Below are 26,231 nucleotides of genomic sequence, written 5' to 3' on the forward strand. Positions count from 1 at the left end.
CAGGAAACTCCGTGGAAGGAATTGGTTAGTAATAATATTACATAACAGAAGGACACAGAGGTCTAGGAATGACGGAACAATGACGACCATGAACAACACAGAGACAAACAGAGGAGCCCAGCCATGCTACTAAACGGGTAATGCGTACAACACAACAACAGACAACACCGCAACGAACATATTAACCCAAGCGATGTGACAAAACCTATGTTCTGGACACTATAACACAGACACAGACGAACACAGTAGGCTTCCTAGGACCAAACAGGTGCGACGTTTCGGGACCTGAGATATATTCCCGTCTTCAGGCACAAACCGACTGGTTGGCATGTTCAGCGGCATCTAAGAGGAGACTCCACACTCCTCTACGTACTCGGGCAAATCTCATCAGTTCACTGGCAGCCGACTGGTAAGACGTATCGACCTAGTGGCTTGTGATTAGATAATTCTATAAAAAAAATTAAAAAAAAAATATTGGGCTAGGGGCGCACTGAGAGAAAGGTTTGTTTGCCTTAACAAAATATTTGTTCGTATATGGTGAAATAAATATAATTTGTTAATTCAAACAAATATTTTGTAGCAGGAAAGATTCTGTTGACCCAAAAAATATTATTTTTCAACTCAACTGTATATTTGGTTAGGTGTAACGAATAATTTTTGTTACTTACCGAGTTTGGTTAAGCTAACAAAACTTTTTTTTTCCACCAAGTAAATATTTGTTTCGCCATATATAAACAAATATTTGTTTGATTCAAACAAACCGACGCGGTCACGCTCACGTCGCACAGTCACGCGGCTGCTGGAAGTGCTGTGCGCTCACGTCGCACAGTCACGCGGCTGCTGGAAGTGCTGTGCGCTCACGTCGCACAGTCACGCGGCTGCTGGAAGTGCTGTGCGCTCACGTCGCACAGTCACGCGGCTGCTGGAAGTGCTGTGCGCTCACGTCGCACAGTCACGCGGCTGCTGGAAGTGCTGTGCGCTCACGTCGCACAGTCACGCGGCTGCTGGAAGTGCTGTGCGCTCACGTCGCACAGTCACGCGGCTGCTGGAAGTGCTGTGCGCTCACGTCACACAGTCACGCGGCTGCTGGAAGTGCTGTGCGCTCACGTCACACAGTCACGCGGCTGCTGGAAGTGCTGTGCGCTCACGTCACACAGTCACGCGGCTGCTGGAAGTGCTGTGCGCTCACGTCACACAGTCACGCGGCTGCTGGAAGTGCTGTGCGCTCACGTCACACAGTCACGCGGCTGCTGGAAGTGCTGTGCGCTCACGTCACACAGTCACGCGGCTGCTGGAAGTGCTGTGCGCTCACGTCACGCCGCAGGCACGCTCGCCGGGGCGCCTGTCTGCGGGCTGCTGGCGGACTCTGTGGGCCGCCGACTGCCGCTCGGCCTGTGCCTGCTGCTCCACTCGGCGAGCTGCTTCGCGCTGTGCCTCGCCCGGGGCCTGCCGCACCTCGCCGCCTGTCGCTTCCTGGGCAGCCTCAGGTGACCACTACCCCGAGCCTTGGCGCCCGGTGCTGTCTCACCGTAGCCAGGGCGTGTCCAAGCCATGGACCATGAAGCAATGCCAAGGAGTGGAGCTTCAGATGTAAAAAAAACCAAGGCAACGTCTTCCATAAACTAATTGACCAGGGCGCTTCAAGCTGCACTCCAAGTCGCAACGTAGCATTGGCGAAGCTGTGAACCGGACGATGTGGGGGGGGGGGGGAGGGGGGGAGACATTCTGAAAAAGAATTGTCCCGGCCGTACACTGGGCTGAAATAAAATGGCAGGGAGCAAAGAATTTAAGTAAAACAAATTTAAAAAACTCTATTATTATTATTATTATTATTGCCATTGAATATATTATTTTTTATTGTAGGTACTCCCCCGCTTAACCTTCAGGACCGATGCTGAAATACTTTCCAAGTGAAATCAAAGCGAAATAAATAACGAAATACCACTATTATCAAGCATATGATTTTTAGACACAGTTTTTTCTTCTTTTAAACCAGTTCCGGCTGTGTACAAATGGTAGGTATCATCGTAAGCAACAAATTTTATTTTCTAAAAACGCATTAAGTATTGACTGTGTGTAAAATACTGGTTCCAAATGATTTAGCAAATTTTATACCATGTTATTGAAAATACGTTACGGTGCCTATGCGCATATTAATTTGAAGTAAATTTAATTTCCTTCCCAGTAGTCTCGTGTCGCCCTGAGTCTACTTAGTCGGACTATCACAAGTGACTACCACATACTTGTTAACCAAATTAGTTCTTTGAGAAATATTAATATCACTTTAGAGACACATAAAGATATCAAATTATGTGCAATTAATATCAACAAAGTGGAAAAACTAGAAACAGAACTCTTTTTTATTTTTTAAATTTTTCCCAACGTACATTTCCAAAGTAATAGCAAGTGAGTCCGTTTTATAGCTATGCTAAGCTGTGTTTTAAAAATAAACAGATCTTTATTTAACCGAGTACCTAAATATTACTGTTGCAGGTGTTAATGTGTTCTTGTTTGCCAATCTTTAAAACATGTAAACTGCTTACTGTTAATTGTCCTGACCACAACAATATACATATTCTTAAAATTTTCCTACGACTAAAATTTGCAGCTTTGTATGTTATTCATTTAATAATCCTGTCCGGTAATCGTTTCACTATTTTTCTGTACCAATTGTAATGTTTAGAGTTAATACTTTTAACTTGCCACATTTTATTGATATAAAAAGGATGTAATTCACAGTAGTATAGCTTGGCCGGTCCGGGCGCAGGGTCCAGAGTGTGGTGCCTGTGGTGTCTACCGCCATCTTGGATTGTGACATCACGACGGCCATTTTGGATGAGCGTAACGGGACAAGTAGATCATGTCGGCCAATTGGTTGACCGTGACCTTGACCTTTGAATGTGTCCTTGACCCCTGAGGCCATTTTGTATCCGCCATTTTGTATCCGCCATTTTGTATCTGCCATTTTGGATGACGTAATTTTGTTTTCTCGAGCATTCCGGCATTGTGTTTTCCGCCATTTTGAATTATGACGTCACCGTTGCAATTTCCGTTATGTTTGCCATCTTTAAAATCTTCATTTATTATCTGCTTAAAATGAAAAAATATTTAAAATTTATAAAAAAATTAGCTAATAAAATTTTAATAATAAATTAAAATAAACAAACATTTATGACACAGAGCTCGGAGTCCTTGGTTCGAACCTGGTGAGGGTAAAAAATTAAAAATGGCGACCGATACTTTCCTCACAGTGGCTGCAGGCAGACTGACTCCCACCACTTTTTTCAAAGCATATATATCGCCAGTTAGCATGACGTCATGTCCGCCATCTTGTCTTCGTCTGCTGGAGGTCACCATCTTGTTTTCGTCTGCTCGAGTGCGCTGATGCCATGTTAATGTAATTTTTTGTTCACCATGACCTCGACTGTTGGCATTAAATTTGACCTTGAACTTGACATTTGACCTTGGCCTTGGCCTTTGACCTTGACGACCATCTTAGATTCGCCATTTTGTGTTTAGTACTCGCTACCAGGACATATGTCACCTGCTAGAGGACATTGCCACCATCGTTTTCATCTGCTGAGGACGCCGTCTTGTGTGTGTACTTGTCTAATAGAGTGCATTACCATCATATTAGTTTAAGTTTTACCCGCTAGAGTGCAGAAATAATTTATTATTACTGAGGCGCCCGCCATATTGATATTTGTCTGCCATCTTGGAATTGTGGAATTGCTTAGCTAGAAATTCGGAAAAAAGATCAAAATTCATTAAAAATAACATTAATATACTGATTGATTCGATCAGTTCCTGTCCTCTGAAACTTTCATGTACAAATAGACCAAGCGTCTTCGGGCCGCAAGACCGGGTTATGAACAATGGCAGACATATAGACCAGTCTTATTCGAACCTCATGACCTTCTTCGATGTCAGATAATTATTTGATTAAACCAACGCGCTTACAAGAATACCAAGAATCCCTGAAAAAATGATTTATCAAGACAAAGAGGTTTTGGACTAGTAAACATTCAGAGATACTGCAGATTTGAATAGGCACAATCAACAAAAAGGAAACACATTTGGAAGCACAATCATCGAAAAGGAAGCACATTTGGAAGCACATTCAACGAAAACGGAAGCACAATCAACGAACATGCAATACACACACAGGACATGTATTTGAAAAAAAGGAACACATATGGACTAAATTCGATGTGGTGTGATACGATCTCGCCAATATACGGTAGGCTCCAACAGCTCTTAGTGCTCCAAGTACTATAACTGCTCCAATAGCTACAACTGCTCCAATAGCTACAACTAGCTGCAATAGCTCCATTCCGCAGCGAGAGTTATCTTATTTCTTACCAAAAAAAACTTGTCAGAAGTAGTTCTGTTTCATGTCTACAGATGTCGCCACGTGTTGTGTTGAGGTAGAAATTATTTTTATTTATTTTAAGTGGGATGCGGGCTGCTCACTGACGATCGCAAAACAAGGCAGTTTTCGCTAGACAATAAGGAGAAGGAAGTTCGTCTTGCATGCTAGTGCTTTCCAGCTGTCCAAGACATTATTTGATTAAGTAATGGATTTTTTTTACAAATACATGATAAAAAATATTTTTAGTGATAATTTCGTATGATGTTTGGTTTGTTTGAGTTTGGTTTGAGTTCAATGTAACTGAAAATAAAATTGCGTGACTCATTAAGTAAAAAATATTTTCGTGCAGAGATCCAAGAAATAACCAGAAGCACACTCAGAATATCAGCAGAAGTATCCACACGAATAATGAGCACACGAAGAATACCATAAAAATATTACCAGGGATAATCAGGAGCACACAGAGAAAACGAATGCACGTTTTTCTTAAATATAATAAAACCACAGAGAAATAATAATAAAATTAAAAATGAGAATAATAAAAAATAAATATCGTTTCAGGAACGTGAAGTCAATTGTTTATTTACATGCTCCAAGAGCAGCGTTGCTATAAACAATGTCTCTCTCTCGCTCATGAGGGTTATTGTTTGAGTTACGATGCAACTAACTTATAGAACCTTTCGTTGAAAGTTCGTGAGTCGAGAATTATGTCGTGTTAACACGGAGATATTCTACGATATTAGACAATTCCTGCGATATTCACTATCGAGATCTGCCCAATGGATCGCGGTGCGAGAGTTGCCGTGGCGGATGGCAGCGGGGAGATGTTTTGAGGTACTGGCAGAGCTGGGTCGCGGCGCCTTCAGCACGGTGCACCTGGTGCGTGCGCAAGATCGGCGGCGAGGACGACGGGTGCAGCTACGCCCTGAAGGAGCTGCGGAAGGGGCCGCATCGCCAGACCCAGGAGGCGCCGTCCAGGTCCTTCCTGAAGGAGCGGCGAGTCCTGGAGGCTTCCTCCTGCACCTGCACTACGCCGGCCGGGCGGAGGAGGCGGCCTTCTTCGTGGTCGACGACGCGGCGGGAGGCGACCTCACCGCCGCGCTGGAGGACCTGGGGTTCCTGCCGGAGGACCAGGCCCGTCTGGTGCCGGCCCAGCTGTTCGCGGCCCTGCACACCCTCCACTCGCTCGGCGTGAGTCACCGAGACGTAAACACTGACAGATTATTCCGACTCCTCCCACATATGCGCCCTAATAGGGTAGGGTGGGAGTAACATTCCAGTTCTCTTTGATTAAACATTCCAGAGCTTTTAAAGTAACAGAACTGTGAGGGATCGCTCCCTTTTGTTTGATCGGGAGGGTAATAGAGAATCGGCAATGACCAGCGGCTGGGGCCACCAACCCAGCATAGTCGCCGCCTCAGCCCCTTTACCGCACTCAGCTGACCAGACAGTTGGCTGTGTCCTAAGCCCTGAGACTTTATCAGCATTGCTGGCGCCTTATCCGATCTCCCACATCACGCTGGGACCCCTCAAAACACCCAATGCACCCGTGGTCCGGTGGAGGCCTATCCAACCGGCATTGTCCTCTTCAGTTAAAACGATGCTATGACCAGAGGTTGAGGCTACCCATCCCAACATGGTCACCACGATTCGCCCCCAGCAGCGGTGCCCACGTGGAGACATAGGATTGCCACTTGGTGCAGAGAGGCTATATATTCGCATCCTGGCACCCATTCTGTGAACCTGTTGGATCATGTCTCGGATACTAGAGCCGGCAACAGCTCCCACACCTCAAAGGACAATCACCTTCCCCGCAGGATCAGGCCCACTCCCGCCTGTCTGACTGACAACGTGCTGGTTGACGGCGAGGGCAACGTGGTGCTGTGCTCGGAGCCGGCGGAGGAAGGCTGCCTTGCCCGCCGCACCTTCTGCGGCACGACTGAGTACTTGGCGCCTGAGGACTCCGCCCGGCTGCACCGCCGCCGGGGACTGCTGGGGCGCGGGCGTGCTGGGGTTCGAGCTGCTGACGGGCAGCCTTCCCTTCGACCCGGAGGACGAGGGCGACCTGAACATCATCAACCAGGAGCCTCACTCCCCGCCGTGCCTGTCGCCCGAGGCGGCGGACTCGCTCAGGAGTCAGGGCCGACAGCACACCTGGCAGAGGTAATGGCGCATTCTTTCTTCCGGGGTCTTGACTGGAGCAATCTGCCACCCCCCCCCCCCCCCAATTCGCGAGGAGAGAAGGGCCGGGGTGTGCTTCAGACAGCTCAGAGGAGGAGGGTGGCGTATAGGACGGCGAGGTTGCTGAGCTGAAACCATACCTGCCGGGGTTCAACCTCGCTCCGTCAAACCACCAGCAGTCCTCGTCCAGTCCGCAGCCTGGCTCGTCGGCGACACCGTCGAGAGCCAGCGAGATAGCCTATGGCAGCCCGGTTACGAAGATAAAGTGAGGACAAACCGAAGAGAAAGCTTTTGATGGTCGTGATTGGTGGATTTTTTCATAATCTGAGAAAGCTGCTTTGTTGTTTTTATGTGTGTACTAGGTGGAGTAAGGTTTTATTTTTCTGGACCAGACTTTAAAATTGTAGAGATGGAACTGTATTATATTGGTGCAGCTCAGTCGCAGATATAGTTTCTTCCCAGCATTATAAATTGTGGTGATGGAACTGTCTCTATGCTATTTGTGCAGCCCAGTTTGAGAAAGCTGGATCAAGAGGCAGACAGCTGGAGCAAGAGGCAGACAGCTGGAGCAAGATGCAGACAGTTGGAGCATGAGGCAGACAGTTGAAGCATGAGGCAGACAGTTGGAGCATGAGGCAGACAGTTGGAGCATGTGGCAGACAGCTGGAGCATGACGCAGACAACTGGAGCAAGAGTGAGAGAGACAACTGTAGCAAGAGTGAGGGAGACAGCTGTAGCAAGAAAAAGAGAGAGAGCTGCATCAAGAGAGATACAGCTGCAGCAAGAGTGAGAGAGACAGCTATAACAAGAGTGAGAGAGACAGCTGTAGCAAGAGTGATAAGAGAGCTGCAGCAAGAGTGTGAGATACTGTTGCAGCAAGAGTGAGACAGCTGTAGCAAGAGTGATAGAGAGCTGCAGCAAGAGTGTGAGATACAGTTGCAGCAAGAGTGAGAGACAGCTATAGCAAAAGTGAGAGAGACAGATGGAGAAAGATAGAGACAGCTGGAACACGAGAGAGACATCTGGTGCAAGAGAGAGAGAGAGAGAGAGAGAAACAGCTGGAACAAGCGAGAGACACAGCTGGAGCAAGAAAGAGAGAAACAGCTGGAGCAAGAGAGAGAGAAACAGCTGGAGCAATAGAGAGACGCTGGAGCAATTAAGAGAGACAGCTGGAGCAAGAGAGAGACAGCTGGAGCAAGAGAGAGACAGCTGGAGCAAGAGAGATAGCTGGGGCAAGAGGCATACAGCTGGAGCAAGAGGCAGAAACACAGCTGTAGCAAGAGTGAGAGAGACAACTGCAGCAAGAGTGAGAGAGACAACAGCAGCAATGACAACTGCAGAAAGAGTGAGAATGACAACTGCAGCAAGAGTGATAGAGACAACAGCAGCATAGTGAGTGACAGTTGGAGCAAGAGAGAGAGACACAGCGGAGAAAGAGAGGGAGACAGCTGGAGCAAAGGAAAAAGGCGGACAGCTGGAGCAAGAGGGAGAGACGGACAGCAGGAGCAAGAGGTAGAGGCAGACAGCCGGAGGAGGAGACAGACAGCTGGAGCAGGAGACAGACGGTTGGAGCAGGAGACAGACAGCTGTAGCATGAGACAGACAGCTGAAGCAGGATACAGACAGCTGTAGCAGAAGACAGACTACCGAAGCAGGAAACAGACAGCCGGATCAGGAGACAGACGGAACAAGAAACAGACGGACCAAAAGATAGACGGACCAAGAGACAGACGGACCAAGATACAGACGGACCAAAGGACCGACGGACCAAGAGACAGATGGACCAAGAGACGGCTGCATCAAGAGACGGCTGGATAAAGAGACGGCTGGATCAAGAGACAGCTGGATCAAGAGACGGCTGGATCAAGAGACGGCTAAATTTAGATACAGCCGGATCAAGAGACAGCTGGATCAAGAGACAGCTGGATCAAGAGACAGACGGACCAAGACATAGACGGACAAAGACATAGATGGACCAACACATATACGGACCAAGAGACAGACCACCAAGAGACGGCTGGATCAAGAGACGGCTGGATCAAGAGACGGCTGGATCAAGAGACGGCTGGTTCAAGAGACGGTTGGATCAAGAGACGGCTTGATCAAGAGACGGCTGGATCAAGAGACAGCCGGATCAAGAGACAGCCGGATCAAGAGACAGCCGGATCAAGAGACAGCTGGATCAAGAGACAGCCGGATCAAGAGACGGCCGGATCAAGAGACGGCTGGATCAAGAGACGGCTTGATCTAGAGACGGCTTGATCTAGAGACGGCTTGATCTAGAGACAGACGGACCAGAGACAGCTGAATCAAGAGACAGACGGATCAAGAAACAGAAGGGACAAGAGACAGATGGATCAAGAGACGGCTAGATCAAGAGACGGCTGGATCAAGAGACGGCTGGATCAAGAGATGGCTGGATCAAGAGACGGTTGAATCAAGAGACGGCTGGATCAAGAGACGGCTGGATCAAGAGACGGCTGGATCAATAGACGGCCGGATCAAGAGACAGCCGGATCAAGAGACAGCCGGATCAATAGACAGCTGGATCAAGAGACAGACGGGCCAAGAGACGGTTGGATCAAGAGACGGTTGGATCAAGAGACGGCTGGATCAAGAGACGGCTGGATCAAGAGACAGCTGTATCAAGAGACGGCTGGATCAAGAGACGGCTGGATCAAGAGACGGCTGGATCATGAGACGGCCGGATCAAGAGACGGCTTGATCAAGAGACGGCTTGATCTAGAGACGGCATGATCTAGAGACAGACGGATAAAGAGACATTTGGATCAAGAGGCAGACGGATCAAGAGACAGACGGATCAAGAGACAGACGGACAAAAACATAGACGGACCAAGAGACAGGCGGACTAAGACATAGACGGACCAAGAGACAGACGGACCAAGAGACAGACGGGCTAAGAGACGGCTGGATCAAGAGACGGTTTAATCAAGAGACGGCTGGATCAAGAGACGGCTGGATCAAGAGACGGCCGGATCAAGAGACGGCCGGATCAAGAGACAGCCGGATCAAAGATGGCTGGATCAAGAGACGGCTGGATCAAGAGACGGCTGGATCAAGAGACGGCTTGATCTAGAGACGGCTGGATCAAGAGACAGCTAGATCAAGAGACGGCTTGATCTAGAGACAGACGGACCAAGAGACAGCTGAATCAAGAGACAGGCTGACTAAGGCATAGACGGACCAAGAGACAGACGGGCATAGAGAAAGACAGACCAAGTGACAGATTTATCAAGTGACTGATTTATCAAGAGACCTTTGATGCCTCGTATGCGTACAAGCACATAAACAGATGATAAAGAGTGGGTTGGCAAAGGATCTGGCTGGTCTGTTTTCAGTAAACCGTTTGAAGCTAAGAATTCGTCAGTTCAATCGAATGCAGAACTAAATGTTTATTTAATTGCCTACTTAAGCAAGTGTTCCTGCAGTGTTTTAGGATCTATGCAATAAAATTTATATGTGTAATTTTGTTTTATTTTTTGAACAATGTATTTGTTATAATTTTCATGAAAATACCTATTTTGCATTGACCAAGGATCAAAGCATGGACAAGAATTTATCGATTCTATCAGTAAAATGATGAGTAATATTTTGATGTTTTTTGGAACTTTTCTCGTAATTCAAGGTCAATACATTCAAATTTCCAAGATGGCGGTCATAATGGCATACTGGAGGCTGGTAGTAGAGGATTTTAAGCCTCTTTTAGGATTTTGAACATGATTTATTACAATTATTATTTTTTTACATAAAATTATGTTTTTTTTGCATCGCCCAGGAATCGAACCAAAGACAGGAACTGATCGAATAAATCAGTATGTTAATAAATTCTTTTTTTAAGAAATTTTTTTAATTTTTTCCCGAATTTCTAGCTAAGTAATTATACAATTCCAAGATGGCGCCGAAATTTCAATATGGCGGGCGCCTCAGTAATAATAAATAATTACTGCACTCTAGCGGATAAAACTTAAACTAATATAATGGTAATGCACTCTATCAAACAAGTACACACTAAAGATGGTGACCTCCAGCAGATGAAAACAAGATGGTGGCAATCTCCTCTAGCAGATGATAATGTTAATTATCGCTCCTGGTAGCGAGTACTAAACACAAAATGGCGGATATAAGATGGTCGTCAAGGTCAATAGGCCAAGGTCAAATATCAAGTTCAAAGTACAAGACCAAAGATCAACATTAAGGTCAAAGTTCAAGGTCAAAGTTCAAGGTCAAAATTTAATTGCAAAAGTCGAGGTCAAAGGTATGGTGAACAAAAATTACACTATCATGGCGTCAGCGAACTCTAGCAGACGAAAACAAGATGTGGTCTCCAGCGGACGAAGACAAGATGGCGGACAAGATGTCATACCAGCTGACTATATATAGCTTGGTATTTTTGGTGGGAGGTCAGTCTGCCTGCAGCCACTGTGAGGGAAGGATCGGTTGCCATTTTTATTTTTTACCCTCAGCAGGTTCGAACCAAGGACTCCGAGCTCCGTGTCGTAAATGTTTGTTTATTTTAATTTTTTATTAAAATTTTATTAGCTAATTTTTTTAATAAATTTTATTTTTTTTCATTAAAATCGGATAATAAATGAAGATTTAAAAGATGGCGGACCTAACGTAAATTGCAATGGTGACGTCATAATTCAAAATGGCGGAAAACACAATGCCGAAATGTTCTAGAAAACAAAACGACGTCATCCAAAATGGCGGATCCAAAATGGCCTCCGGGGTCAAGGACAAGTTCAAAGGTTAAGGTGAAAGGTCAAGTTCACGGTCATCCAAGATGGCCGCCGTAATCTACTTGTCCCGTTACGCTCATCCAAAATGGCCGTCGTGACATCACAATCCAAGATGGCGGTCGGCACCACAGGCACCACACCCTGGACCCTGCGCCCGGACCGGCCAAACTATACTACTATTCACATATCTTTGGTTATCAATGCACATCCTACTGTGTTGGGAGAATATTAAACATAATAAGCGCCCAAATAAAAGTTATTATAATTATCATCACTATCTATATGTGTTGCCTACCCAACAGGGGAATTTAAATAAATATATATTATATAACCTTGACAACATTTATAATTTAAATAAAACACTGTATATTATTGTACTTGAAACAATTTTTAAAGTATTTTGATCGTAAACAAACATGGCTACCACCGGAGCCAAATACTCGGCTTCTATTGGTCGTACGGAGACACGTAGGTAAACGGAAGAGATCAGCATTACCGAGCTAACCCCTACGGGTCCGTCTCCGTCTGCGTGTCATTGTACTGTTCCGTGAATTCCGTCTCCGTTTACGTATCATTGTGGAATGGGCCTTAGAGTTGCCTGAACAGCCTGGACTTTCTTTTATTTACATAAGCTTGTTTAAATATAATGAAAATAATAAAAGTTATATTACTAAATTAACTTACACATTTTTGACTATCATTATTTGTGCGTGAATGCTAGATAATTAACGCATAATGTACGATTACCCGCATACTATGTCATATGAAATGTCTTCTGTCCAGCTCGTCCGGGGCAATTGCCTTGGCCCTGACCTACTTAGCCGAGATGCAGACTTCTGCCACCAGAGGAGCTGCTATCAGCTTCATGCAGATATTCTGGGTCGTGGGCTGCCTTATTCTGACAGGTACGGGAAAACTTAACTGCCCGATACGTACGTTATCACCGACCAAGTGGTTGTGTCTAACTCGGGAAGCCTTCTTTTCACAGATGAGAGAGCCACACCCGAAGTTACCCGAAGGTTGCTTAGCAAATAACATTTTAATATGTAGCTATCCAGGGCTAGGAAACAGTTTACATGATTTCACAGTATCTTTAATGTAGCTATCCTAACCAAATCAACCGTCCACAATGTTTTAAAGTATTTATAATGTAGCTAACCTAACCTAATTGACCATTAGTTATCATGAGTTGAACAAAATAAAAAAAAAACCGAAGATGCACGATCGGGCGTTTGGCTCTCTCGCCTGTGAAAAGAAGGCTTCCAGTCTAACTCTATTTGGAATTGTTACTTCGCTAATAAATGTATTATTTACTTGCAGAGTACATAAAGTGTTGTATAGTTTTAAATTTGGGTGGAAAAAGTAAACGAGTATTTGTTAGATGCAGTCAGTAACACAATAATAAAATAGTCTGCAGTTACACAATTATGCTTTCTAGCATATGTATGCATTACGGAAGCGCCCCGGGTATGACAGAAGAAAGTCAGTCACCAATCTGAACAGAGTGAGTCTGAATTCGACCGACATACTTTGACTGCAGGCTTATGACGTAAAAATAAGTAGAAAACATATATACGACAAGTACTTCCCAGGAATGGTATGCGTCTTTGAAGTTTCGGCTGAACCAGTAGTTTTTTTAAAAATAATAATAGGAACTATTTGTGAAGAAACGCCAAGCGCCTGCTTAATGTTTTAGTGGGAAAATGTCCTACAAACAGTAAATTATTATGCTAAAATTAAATTATTTTATTGAAATAATTTAGGGGCACACCCTTATTTCCTATAAATTTGGGTGACTCGAAGGAATAGTGTGATTTTTAAAAGTTGATTATTAGTCTAAAATACATGTCAAAAATAACGAAAAAGTTCGCTTTGTTGTACTACCCTATACCCCACCGTTTTCGCGAGAAACTGAAATAAGATTTAGGAATAACTACTTCGATGCCTGGCATGTGTGCGTTACTCACAATGCTAGGTTTGAAACAGGAGCCTAAACTCGGGGGCACTGATTGTTAGGTGATGCACATGCAAATTAAGGTACTGAACTAATAAACTAAAACAACTGCAGACGTAACTTAAAACAAAACAAAAATTAACGTGAATGCAGAAAAAACCATATGCGTCATCAAACGCCACAAGAGAAAATTCCAGTCGCACCTTTATTTGTTAGGAAATATCTTGTCATAAACCAAAATTGTTAGTTAAAGTATATTTTGCTTTAAGAAACACAGTAGTTGGAAAAGGGGGGTTCAAGCACAGGCGCAGGAGCCAGGAGCCGGCCGCCATCTTGGATGACGTCATTTTTGACCCAAAATTCCTCAAAATTCCTCAAAAATGACTCAAAATGACTCAAAATTTCCCGTTTTCGAGGGAAAAATTCCCGTTTCGAGGGAAAAAATTCCCGTTTCGAGGGAAAATTTCCCGTTTTATTCCGTAAAAATCCCAGTGGATAGAAAAGTCCTAAAAGTGGCTGAATCATCCCTAACGCAAGCCACTGTTAAGCCGCTATCAGGACTTGACCTTTGACCTTGCTAATCTATGCTAATCTATGCCAATCTATGCCAATCTACGCTAATCTATGCCAATCTATGCCAATCTATGCTAATCTATGCCAATCTATGCTAATCCGTATGCTAATCTATGCTAATCTGTATGCTAATCCATACTAATCTGTATGCCAATCCATGCTAATCCATCCGCCATTTTGTATTTCTAGAAATTTCCACAAACTTCGAATCGTGACGTCACCGTTGCACTTTGTGTCACGGACGCCATCTTGGATTTGAATTTTTTTTTTTTCGAACTTTGAAATTCGATGTAAACATCAACCACCATCTTGTTTTCGTCTGCTGGTGGCCGCCATATTGTTTTCGTCTGCTGGTGGCAGCCATCTTGTTTTCGTCTGCTGGTGGCCGCCATCTTGTTTTCGTCTGCTGGAGGCAGCCATCTTGTGAGAGTGCGCTCACGCCATGTTAGTTTAATTCTTACCCGCTAGAGTGCAGTAATCATTTATTATTACTGTGACACCCACCATCTTGTCATTTGGCCACCATCTTGAAAATCCATAATTATTTAGCTAGGAATTCGGGAAAGATTCCAAAATTTATTAAATAAATCACCCATTAATTTATTTATTGAATCGCTGGATTCCAGTCCTTTGTTCGATACCTGATCGATGCAATAATGTTTAATTTTATGTAAAATAATAATAATTTCAATAAACCATCTTCAACATTCTTAAAGAGACTTTAAAACCTCTACTACCATCATCCTATAAGCCATCAACACCACCATCTTGGAAAATTCGTAATTATATTGCTAGAGATTCGGGAAAAAGTTACAAATTCATTAAATAAATTTGCAAACAATAAAATGATTAATTAGGTCGACTCAGGCCCTTGACACGATTCGGAATGAAGATGGAAAAAAATAAACATAATATAATAGTGGCAGGTTCGAGAAAGAAAACAACACAAGTTCTTTCACAAAATAAACTTTATTACATAATTTCTACTTTACTACACGAACACTTGCGAAAGCCAGCAATCTTATAATCATTTAGGTCCGCAGCGGCGTGAAATGACTAATTCTTAGCTCCAATCGGCTTATACTAGAAAGAGTCCAGCCAGAACCTTTACAGACATAGTCCTCCTCTTCTTGACAGAGTTTCTGGATACCGTTTTTAACAGTATGCTTCACATCGTTAGAACTGTAAATTACTGCAGCCGATGTCTTGAATGCACACTTCTTCACTTCGTCTTCGAATGGATACGGCTTTCCATATATACAGTCCAACCACAAGTTGTATTTTAATGAACCGTTTGTTGCTACATCATCAGTAAGCTGATTGATTATGTTCTCTTTGATATCATCAAGAAAATTACAAATGTCTTTCGACTCACCTAACGTATTTGGATAATAGTAGTCTTTCAATGTCCCACGAAATGCAGACTGCGCCAAGTAGAACCCATTATCATTCACTTGTAATGAGCCGAACACAGTCTTAGGTTTATTTTCATGTTCAGACGTCATACCAATCGGTTGCTGCACATCGGTTTTCTTGCTTGTTCTCTTACGAGTCTCCAATCTAAAGCGAGGAGTCGAAGTTTCTACAGGTAGTTCTTCAGTAGACACACGGACTTTACCGTTGCATTTTTTCACATGTCGTCGCAAACTGTCAATACGTGTAAACCATTCATGACACCCATCACAGCGAAACTTTATACGAGATGGATTCTTCTTGCATTTACTCCGCTCATGTCTTCGTGCATCATGAGAAAATGCGAACGACATATCACAGTAGCTGCAAGGATACCGTGGTGATGAAGACGATCCTTTCAGACCCGAACCAGATGATGTTGTTGCAGCAGTTACACCATCTCCAGGCATACTCATATGAACATCAATACATCGTTGCTGCACCGAAACCTTTACTTTCTGCCGCACAGCAGGTCCTTTGCATGTCTTCATGTGCGTTTTCATATTATCTTGTCTTGCAAATTGCTTGTGACATTTCTCACAAACAAACATTTTACGATAAGGGTTCTTAGCGCATTCTCTCCTCTCGTGTCGTCGAGTATTGCTGCTGTTTGTGAAAATCTTGTCACAGTAACAGCACCGATGTTCGTTAGTCGGTGTTGAATCACCAGTCATTGAAGTTTCCATCGAGGGCGAAACGAAGTTCGACGAGTTTTCCTGCGTAGTCAGCACCAACGGCATTAAAGTCTCTCCTGCTGACGGTATCGCGACTGTTGAAATCTCCTCTTTTGATGACGTCGTCTTTGCCGACGGGATCTGCACCTTCTCCACCGTAGCTGACGTCAGGGTTCCCGTAGACGATGGTGCGTCGTCCATCAAGTTCGACGTTTTAGATGGTAAAGATGCCATCGAAGTCTCAAGAACAGGCAATTACACGACGTATGCACCAGTAGAATCAAACTAGGTGATCCTTACACCGACGACGTCAGTAACAAACTGAGCGACCTGCTGTCCAGGACTCGCTTATATACACGCACCGGTTGGAATAATACTCTAGTCAAATCAAGAACCAATTACTATAATACTCGAGTCAAAACACCATTGAAAGAAGAAGCGCACCAAAATAAGGTAACGCATTTGGAAACAAATTCATCAAATGAAATGAACACGCAATGCACGCACTTGCAGCTTTCATCTCAAGGTATCATTTAAATTTCATTCAAGCGAAGTATCAAGCCAATGTCACATCATATTATCATCCTATTGGTCATACTATCCTCAAAATATAACAGTCTTATAAATCACACCAGTTATAGAAGGACTTATAGTTTATAACACACATCATTTCAGCCATTGTTCTTTAACAAATTCGAATTTAAAAATGTAAAATGTAAGTACTTGTTAAGTTGAAGAACCAGGTACGTAAATATATTATATACTTTATGGACACTGTAGGCACAAAAACCATGAAAGTACATATGTAAGAATGATATTTAATAAAACTAATATTAGCTCTATACCCACACGACTATGTGTTGACTGCTGTGTCTAGGGTGTTGACCTCAATTTATACCGCTAGGACCTCCCTCCAGTCCAGTCACGTGTACCGTTGCTTCCGCTGTTGTCCCCCGCCTTGCTGGCGGCCTCCAATATTCGAACGAGGTGATCAACCATCCAAACCCTAAACATGTTCGCATTGTGTCTTGAGATCGGACCTGGACATCCAAGTTACATAGAGTATAATATACTCTGAAATACATAATAAAGAGAAAATTGATATAAATAACATTATACTTTGCTTAATAGTTCCAGAAGTAATGAACGCACTGCTTGACCAGTGACAGGTGTAACTAAATATTAAATATATTTTATTTTCCATTACCTTTCGTGGAATTTATTAATCATTCACTCTACGAAAAACAACTCAAGACAATATACCTGACCATAGAATTAAAATACAGTACCGCTATGCCTTACATGAAAGTCTAATTATTCGATAATCTGAATAACCTATAAATCGTTCATGTACAAAGCCACACATACAGGCCAATTGTCTATGGACCATCAGACCGAGTCATGACAATATCAGACGTATAGGTTAGAATTTTCAGAACCACAGGACCTTCTTCGTCTTTAGATAATTACAGTCATTTAGACCATCATGAAATCTTAATACATACTAAAGGACCAAGCGACCTTGAAAAATATTTTAGTAACACCAAGAGGTTTTGAACTAGTAAATATTCAGTCACTACATATTTTACTATGCGCAATCAACAAAAAGGAAGCACCATCAACGAAAAGACAGCACATTTGTAAACACCATCAACAAAAAGGAAGCACAATCGGAAGCACATTCATAGAAAAGGAAGCACAATCGGAAGCACAATCACAAAAAGGAAGCACATTTGGAAGCACAATCACAAAAAGGAAGCACATTTGGAAGCACAATCCACAAAAAGGAAGCACATTTGGAAGCACATTCAACGAAAAAGGAAGCACAATCATAGAAACAACGCACAATCGGAAGCACAATCAACAAAAAGGAAGCACATTCGGAAGCACATTCACAGAAAAGGAAGCACAATCGGAAGCACAATCACAAAAAGGAAGCACATTTGGAAGCACAACCACAAAAAGGAAGCACATTTGGAAGCACAACCACAAAAAGGAAGCACATTTGGAAGCACAATCCACAAAAAGGAAGCACATTTGGAAGCACATTCAACGAAAAAGGAAGCACAATCATAGAAACCACGCACAATCGGAAGCACAATCAACAAAAAGGAAGCACATTTTGGAAGCACCATCAAAAAGGCAGCACATTTTGGAAGCACCATCAAAAAGGCAGCACATTTTGGAAGCACAATCAAAAAAGGCAGCACATTTGGAAGCACCATCAACAAAAGAAGGAAACACATTTTGGAAGCACAATCAAAAAAGGCAGCACATTTGGAAGCACCATCAACAAAAAGAAGAAAGCACATTTTGGAAGCACCATCAAAAGGCAGCACATTTGGTAACACAAGTTACGAGAACTAAGTCTTAGTTAGAAATCAGAATGAAAGAAATAAAAACATTAAATTTTTACTTTTAATATTTAATTTATTTCTTAAGATTATACAAATAGAAGTAAAATAAGCCATTATTGTATGTAGCCAGCTTTCCTCAGTTCTTCGAGTATGAAGGATATTTCTTTTATGCACGAATAGTTTCCTGCACAAAGCGAGCCATGTAGAAGTCTTAGCCGGTCAACCAATAAGTTTGGATCTTTCCACGATGTGTACTCAATCTCTTCTACCACCATCTCACTTGCTTGTTTATTATAAATACTTTTAATATCACAATCGCCCCAGTGATCATAATAAGCGTTATCAGATTTATTTATTATAACACGTCGTTTCCATCGTTTCGGTCTCAGGACACCGTTACATTCTCCGATCTTGTCAGCTTTAGGTGCTTCATCACAGTCTATGCTTTTGTCAACAGCCTCAGAGTCACTGTTACAATCACTGTAGAAGACATCCTCTTCACCCAGATTACCATATGAATTCGATATCGATGATGTCGAAGTGCCATTATCGTCTTCATGCTTCCTTTTTAGGAGTCCATCATTTTTACAAAGTAAGAAAGATCTACTTGAATTCGGCTGGAATGTATTCTCACTTTTCACGTTAAGGATTCTTCCATTGTCTTCATTCTTCCATAAATCATCATCGTCCTTCAATTTAAGTTCTTTGTCGAGATCGGAAGAGCCACGAACATAATCTCTCTCAAGACAAGGAAAATTATTGTCGTAATGCAGATCACTATTCCTTAGTCTAGTAGATCCACCGTTGTACTCTGGCTTGTACGCAGGCTTAACGTTACAAGTTCTGTCATGTCTTTTTAAGCTCTCTCTCCGCGTAAACGACTTGTTACATCGAACGCAACTTATCATATTGCGTAGCGGATTTTTTACACAGTCATTCTTCTGGTGTTGTCTTCCATTCTTTCTCAAGATAAATTCTTTGCTGCAAAACTTACACCTGTGTCCTTTCGATACAGCGACAGACACCGAATCAGGATTCATATTAGTTACTGTGACTAATGTTAGATACAAACAGACAGTTTTCCAATTGGAACCATTACTTAAATATAATTTTTTAAATATTTCTTAAGCGATAGTTATCTCATGCAAAGGTACTTGTTGTAAGTAGTTCTGCTTTTCAACAACAGATGACACCACGTATTGCTTGCAGGTAAATATTATTTCTTTCTTTCATGCGGGATGCAGGATTCTCACTAACGATCGCAATAGAGGTATGGCATCGCTAGACTCCAAGGAGAAGGTAGTTTGTTCTTCCAGTTAGTGTTTCTCAGATTTCTCAGGGTATATATTATTATTTGACTGAATAATGATTTTTTTTTAAATTCCACCTAATAAAAATAAAATAGAAGCACTCAGAGAAAACCATCAGGGATGATGTCGTTTATAAACATCATAAATTACCATTTTTTTAAAAAAAGTCCAAATTTAATCCTGCTTAAGCAAAGAGTTCTAGCACAAACGGGCTTGTGAACTCTTTGCTTAAGCAACATGAGAGTTCTAGCACAAGCCCCGCTTGTGAACTCTTTGCTTAAGCAACATGAGAGTTCTAGCACAAGCCCGCTTGTGAACTCTTTGCTTAAGCAACATGAGAGTTCTAGCACAAGCCCGCTTGTGAACTCTTTGCTTAAGCAACATGAGAGTTCTAGCACAAGCGGGCTTGTGAACTCTTTGCTTAAGCAACATGAGAGTTCTAGCACAAGCGGGCTTGTGAACTCTTTGCTTAAGCAGGATTAAATTTGGACTTTTTTTAAAAAAAATGGTAATTTATGATGTTTATAAACGACATCATCCCTGATGGTTTTCTCTGAGTGCTTCTATTTTATTTTTATTAGGTGGAATTTAAAAAAAAATCATTATTCAGTCAAATAATAATATATACCCTGAGAAATCTGAGAAACACTAACTGGAAGAACAAACTACCTTCTCCTTGGAGTCTAGCGATGCCATACCTCTATTGCGATCGTTAGTGAGAATCCTGCATCCCGCATGAAAGAAAGAAATAATATTTACCTGCAAGCAATACGTGGTGTCATCTGTTGTTGAAAAGCAGAACTACTTACAACAAGTACCTTTGCATGAGATAACTATCGCTTAAGAAATATTTAAAAAATTATATTTAAGTAATGGTTCCAATTGGAAAACTGTCTGTTTGTATCTAACATTAGTCACAGTAACTAATATGAATCCTGATTCGGTGTCTGTCGCTGTATCGAAAGGACACAGGTGTAAGTTTTGCAGCAAAGAATTTATCTTGAGAAAGAATGGAAGACAACACCAGAAGAATGACTGTGTAAAAAATCCGCTACGCAATATGATAAGTTGCGTTCGATGTAACAAGTCGTTTACGCGGAGAGAGAGCTTAAAAAGACATGACAGAACTTGTAACGTTAAGCCTGCGTACAAGCCAGAGTACAACGGTGGATCTACTAGACTAAGGAATAGTGATCTGCATTACGACAATAATTTTCCTTGTCTTGAGAGAGATTATGTTCGTGGCTCTTCCGATCTCGACAAAGAACTTAAATTGAAGGACGATGATGATTTATGGAAGAATGAAGACAATGGAAGAATCCTTAACGTGAAAAGTGAGAATACATTCCAGCCGAATTCAAGTAGATCTTTCTTACTTTGTAAAAATGATGGACTCCTAAAAAGGAAGCATGAAGACGATAATGGCACTTCGACATCATCGATATCGAATTCATATGGTAATCTGGGTGAAGAGGATGTCTTCTACAGTGATTGTAACAGTGACTCTGAGGCTGTTGACAAAAGCATAGACTGTGATGAAGCACCTAAAGCTGACAAGATCGGAGAATGTAACGGTGTCCTGAGACCGAAACGATGGAAACGACGTGTTATAATAAATAAATCTGATAACGCTTATTATGATCACTGGGGCGATTGTGATATTAAAAGTATTTATAATAAACAAGCAAGTGAGATGGTGGTAGAAGAGATTGAGTACACATCGTGGAAAGATCCAAACTTATTGGTTGACCGGCTAAGACTTCTACATGGCTCGCTTTGTGCAGGAAACTATTCGTGCATAAAAGAAATATCCTTCATACTCGAAGAACTGAGGAAAGCTGGCTACATACAATAATGGCTTATTTTACTTCTATTTGTATAATCTTAAGAAATAAATTAAATATTAAAAGTAAAAATTTAATGTTTTTATTTCTTTCATTCTGATTTCTAACTAAGACTTAGTTCTCGTAACTTGTGTTACCAAATGTGCTGCCTTTTGATGGTGCTTCCAAAATGTGCTTTCTTCTTTTTGTTGATGGTGCTTCCAAATGTGCTGCCTTTTTTGATTGTGCTTCCAAAATGTGTTTCCTTCTTTTGTTGATGGTGCTTCCAAATGTGCTGCCTTTTTTGATTGTGCTTCCAAAATGTGCTGCCTTTTTGATGGTGCTTCCAAAATGTGCTGCCTTTTTGATGGTGCTTCCAAAATGTGCTTCCTTTTTGTTGATTGTGCTTCCGATTGTGCGTGGTTTCTATGATTGTGCTTCCTTTTTCGTTGAATGTGCTTCCAAATGTGCTTCCTTTTTGTGGATTGTGCTTCCAAATGTGCTTCCTTTTTGTGGTTGTGCTTCCAAATGTGCTTCCTTTTTGTGGTTGTGCTTCCAAATGTGCTTCCTTTTTGTGATTGTGCTTCCGATTGTGCTTCCTTTTCTGTGAATGTGCTTCCGAATGTGCTTCCTTTTTGTTGATTGTGCTTCCGATTGTGCGTTGTTTCTATGATTGTGCTTCCTTTTTCGTTGAATGTGCTTCCAAATGTGCTTCCTTTTTGTGGATTGTGCTTCCAAATGTGCTTCCTTTTTGTGATTGTGCTTCCAAATGTGCTTCCTTTTTGTGATTGTGCTTCCGATTGTGCTTCCTTTTCTATGAATGTGCTTCCGATTGTGCTTCCTTTTTGTTGATGGTGTTTACAAATGTGCTGTCTTTTCGTTGATGGTGCTTCCTTTTTGTTGATTGCGCATAGTAAAATATGTAGTGACTGAATATTTACTAGTTCAAAACCTCTTGGTGTTACTAAAATATTTTTCAAGGTCGCTTGGTCCTTTAGTATGTATTAAGATTTCATGATGGTCTAAATGACTGTAATTATCTAAAGACGAAGAAGGTCCTGTGGTTCTGAAAATTCTAACCTATACGTCTGATATTGTCATGACTCGGTCTGATGGTCCATAGACAATTGGCCTGTATGTGTGGCTTTGTACATGAACGATTTATAGGTTATTCAGATTATCGAATAATTAGACTTTCATGTAAGGCATAGCGGTACTGTATTTTAATTCTATGGTCAGGTATATTGTCTTGAGTTGTTTTTCGTAGAGTGAATGATTAATAAATTCCACGAAAGGTAATGGAAAATAAAATATATTTAATATTTAGTTACACCTGTCACTGGTCAAGCAGTGCGTTCATTACTTCTGGAACTATTAAGCAAAGTATAATGTTATTTATATCAATTTTCTCTTTATTATGTATTTCAGAGTATATTATACTCTATGTAACTTGGATGTCCAGGTCCGATCTCAAGACACAATGCGAACATGTTTAGGGTTTGGATGGTTGATCACCTCGTTCGAATATTGGAGGCCGCCAGCAAGGCGGGGGACAACAGCGGAAGCAACGGTACACGTGACTGGACTGGAGGGAGGTCCTAGCGGTATAAATTGAGGTCAACACCCTAGACACAGCAGTCAACACATAGTCGTGTGGGTATAGAGCTAATATTAGTTTTATTAAATATCATTCTTACATATGTACTTTCATGGTTTTTGTGCCTACAGTGTCCATAAAGTATATAATATATTTACGTACCTGGTTCTTCAACTTAACAAGTACTTACATTTTACATTTTTAAATTCGAATTTGTTAAAGAACAATGGCTGAAATGATGTGTGTTATAAACTATAAGTCCTTCTATAACTGGTGTGATTTATAAGACTGTTATATTTTGAGGATAGTATGACCAATAGGATGATAATATGATGTGACATTGGCTTGATACTTCGCTTGAATGAAATTTAAATGATACCTTGAGATGAAAGCTGCAAGTGCGTGCATTGCGTGTTCATTTCATTTGATGAATTTGTTTCCAAATGCGTTACCTTATTTTGGTGCGCTTCTTCTTTCAATGGTGTTTTGACTCGAGTATTATAGTAATTGGTTCTTGATTTGACTAGAGTATTATTCCAACCGGTGCGTGTATATAAGCGAGTCCTGGACAGCAGGTCGCTCAGTTTGTTACTGACGTCGTCGGTGTAAGGATCACCTAGTTTGATTCTACTGGTGCATACGTCGTGTAATTGCCTGTTCTTGAGACTTCGATGGCATCTTTACCATCTAAAACGTCGAACTTGATGGACGACGCACCATCGTCTACGGGAACCCTGACGTCAGCTACGGTGGAGAAGGTGCAGATCCCGTCGGCAAAGACGACGTCATCAAAAGAGGAGATTTCAACAGTCGCGATACCGTCAGCAGGAGAGACTTTAATGCCGTTGGTGCTGACTACGCAGGAAAACTCGTCGAACTTCGTTTCGCCCTCGATGGAAACTTCAATGACTGGTGATTCAACACCGACTAACGAACATCGGTGCTGTTACTGTGACAAGATTTTCACAAACAGCAGCAATACTCGACGACACGAGAGGAGAGAATGCGCTAAGAACCCTTATCGTAAAATGTTTGTTTGTGAGAAATGTCACAAGCAATTTGCAAGACAAGATAATATGAAAACGCACATGAAGACATGCAAAGGACCTGCTGTGCGGCAGAAAGTAAAGGTTTCGGTGCAGCAACGATGTATTGATGTTCATATGAGTATGCCTGGAGATGGTGTAACTGCTGCAACAACATCATCTGGTTCGGGTCTGAAAGGATCGTCTTCATCACCACGGTATCCTTGCAGCTACTGTGATATGTCGTTCGCATTTTCTCATGATGCACGAAGACATGAGCGGAGTAAATGCAAGAAGAATCCATCTCGTATAAAGTTTCGCTGTGATGGGTGTCATGAATGGTTTACACGTATTGACAGTTTGCGACGACATGTGAAAAAATGCAACGGTAAAGTCCGTGTGTCTACTGAAGAACTACCTGTAGAAACTTCGACTCCTCGCTTTAGATTGGAGACTCGTAAGAGAACAAGCAAGAAAACCGATGTGCAGCAACCGATTGGTATGACGTCTGAACATGAAAATAAACCTAAGACTGTGTTCGGCTCATTACAAGTGAATGATAATGGGTTCTACTTGGCGCAGTCTGCATTTCGTGGGACATTGAAAGACTACTATTATCCAAATACGTTAGGTGAGTCGAAAGACATTTGTAATTTTCTTGATGATATCAAAGAGAACATAATCAATCAGCTTACTGATGATGTAGCAACAAACGGTTCATTAAAATACAACTTGTGGTTGGACTGTATATATGGAAAGCCGTATCCATTCGAAGACGAAGTGAAGAAGTGTGCATTCAAGACATCGGCTGCAGTAATTTACAGTTCTAACGATGTGAAGCATACTGTTAAAAACGGTATCCAGAAACTCTGTCAAGAAGAGGAGGACTATGTCTGTAAAGGTTCTGGCTGGACTCTTTCTAGTATAAGCCGATTGGAGCTAAGAATTAGTCATTTCACGCCGCTGCGGACCTAAATGATTATAAGATTGCTGGCTTTCGCAAGTGTTCGTGTAGTAAAGTAGAAATTATGTAATAAAGTTTATTTTGTGAAAGAACTTGTGTTGTTTTCTTTCTCGAACCTGCCACTATTATATTATGTTTATTTTTTTCCATCTTCATTCCGAATCGTGTCAAGGGCCTGAGTCGACCTAATTAATCATTTTATTGTTTGCAAATTTATTTAATGAATTTGTAACTTTTTCCCGAATCTCTAGCAATATAATTACGAATTTTCCAAGATGGTGGTGTTGATGGCTTATAGGATGATGGTAGTAGAGGTTTTAAAGTCTCTTTAAGAATGTTGAAGATGGTTTATTGAAATTATTATTATTTTACATAAAATTAAACATTATTGCATCGATCAGGTATCGAACAAAGGACTGGAATCCAGCGATTCAATAAATAAATTAATGGGTGATTTATTTAATAAATTTTGGAATCTTTCCCGAATTCCTAGCTAAATAATTATGGATTTTCAAGATGGTGGCCAAATGACAAGATGGTGGGTGTCACAGTAATAATAAATGATTACTGCACTCTAGCGGGTAAGAATTAAACTAACATGGCGTGAGCGCACTCTCACAAGATGGCTGCCTCCAGCAGACGAAAACAAGATGGCGGCCACCAGCAGACGAAAACAAGATGGCTGCCACCAGCAGACGAAAACAATATGGCGGCCACCAGCAGACGAAAACAAGATGGTGGTTGATGTTTACATCGAATTTCAAAGTTCGAAAAAAAAAAAATTCAAATCCAAGATGGCGTCCGTGACACAAAGTGCAACGGTGACGTCACGATTCGAAGTTTGTGGAAATTTCTAGAAATACAAAATGGCGGATGGATTAGCATGGATTGGCATACAGATTAGTATGGATTAGCATACAGATTAGCATAGATTAGCATACGGATTAGCATAGATTGGCATAGATTAGCATAGATTGGCATAGATTGGCATAGATTAGCGTAGATTGGCATAGATTGGCATAGATTAGCATAGATTAGCAAGGTCAAAGGTCAAGTCCTGATAGCGGCTTAACAGTGGCTTGCGTTAGGGATGATTCAGCCACTTTTAGGACTTTTCTATCCACTGGGATTTTTACGGAATAAAACGGGAAATTTTCCCTCGAAACGGGAATTTTTTCCCTCGAAACGG

At 41.9% G+C, this 26,231-nt stretch overlaps 2 protein-coding genes across 4 annotated transcripts in view; both read left to right on the top strand.

Annotated features, from left to right (window-relative positions):
• The first annotated feature begins 1,330 nt into the window (after window positions 1-1,330).
• LOC134533550 (uncharacterized) overlaps window positions 1,331-26,231 on the top strand; it is a 74,013-nt gene continuing 49,112 nt past the window's right edge. The window contains exons 1-2 of the mRNA XM_063371086.1: window positions 1,331-1,487; window positions 12,097-12,218. Of these exons, the coding sequence (XP_063227156.1) occupies window positions 12,140-12,218 (79 nt within the window). The 5' untranslated portion in view covers window positions 1,331-1,487; window positions 12,097-12,139. The remainder of the gene's footprint in view (window positions 1,488-12,096; window positions 12,219-26,231) is intronic.
• Window positions 4,988-10,036, top strand: LOC134533551 (probable serine/threonine-protein kinase ndrA). 3 transcript variants are annotated; one of them, XR_010075327.1, is made up of 3 exons: window positions 4,988-5,563; window positions 6,190-6,535; window positions 7,062-10,036. XR_010075327.1 is itself a non-coding variant. In XM_063371087.1 (2 exons), exons 1-2 carry the CDS (start codon window positions 5,183-5,185, stop codon window positions 6,217-6,219), a joined length of 411 nt encoding a protein of 136 aa, XP_063227157.1. In that variant the 5' UTR covers window positions 5,015-5,182; the 3' UTR covers window positions 6,220-10,036. The 3 variants fall into 3 exon arrangements, 1 of the variants encoding a protein (XP_063227157.1); XR_010075326.1 differs by having other exon boundaries at window positions 7,067-10,036; XM_063371087.1 differs by having other exon boundaries at window positions 5,015-5,563; window positions 6,190-10,036.

This window comes from Bacillus rossius, chromosome 6, assembly GCF_032445375.1.
Source record: "Bacillus rossius redtenbacheri isolate Brsri chromosome 6, Brsri_v3, whole genome shotgun sequence".
NCBI lineage: Eukaryota > Metazoa > Arthropoda > Insecta > Phasmatodea > Bacillidae > Bacillus > Bacillus rossius.

Coding starts and splice junctions, on each gene's coding strand:
- LOC134533551 (XM_063371087.1), top strand. CDS start 5,183: ATGGCAGCGGGGAGATGTTTTGAGGTACTGGCAGAGCTGGGTCGCGGC. Junction 5,564..6,189: donor ACACCCTCCACTCGCTCGGC/GTGAGTCACCGA, acceptor CCTTCCCCGCAG/GATCAGGCCCACTCCCGCCT.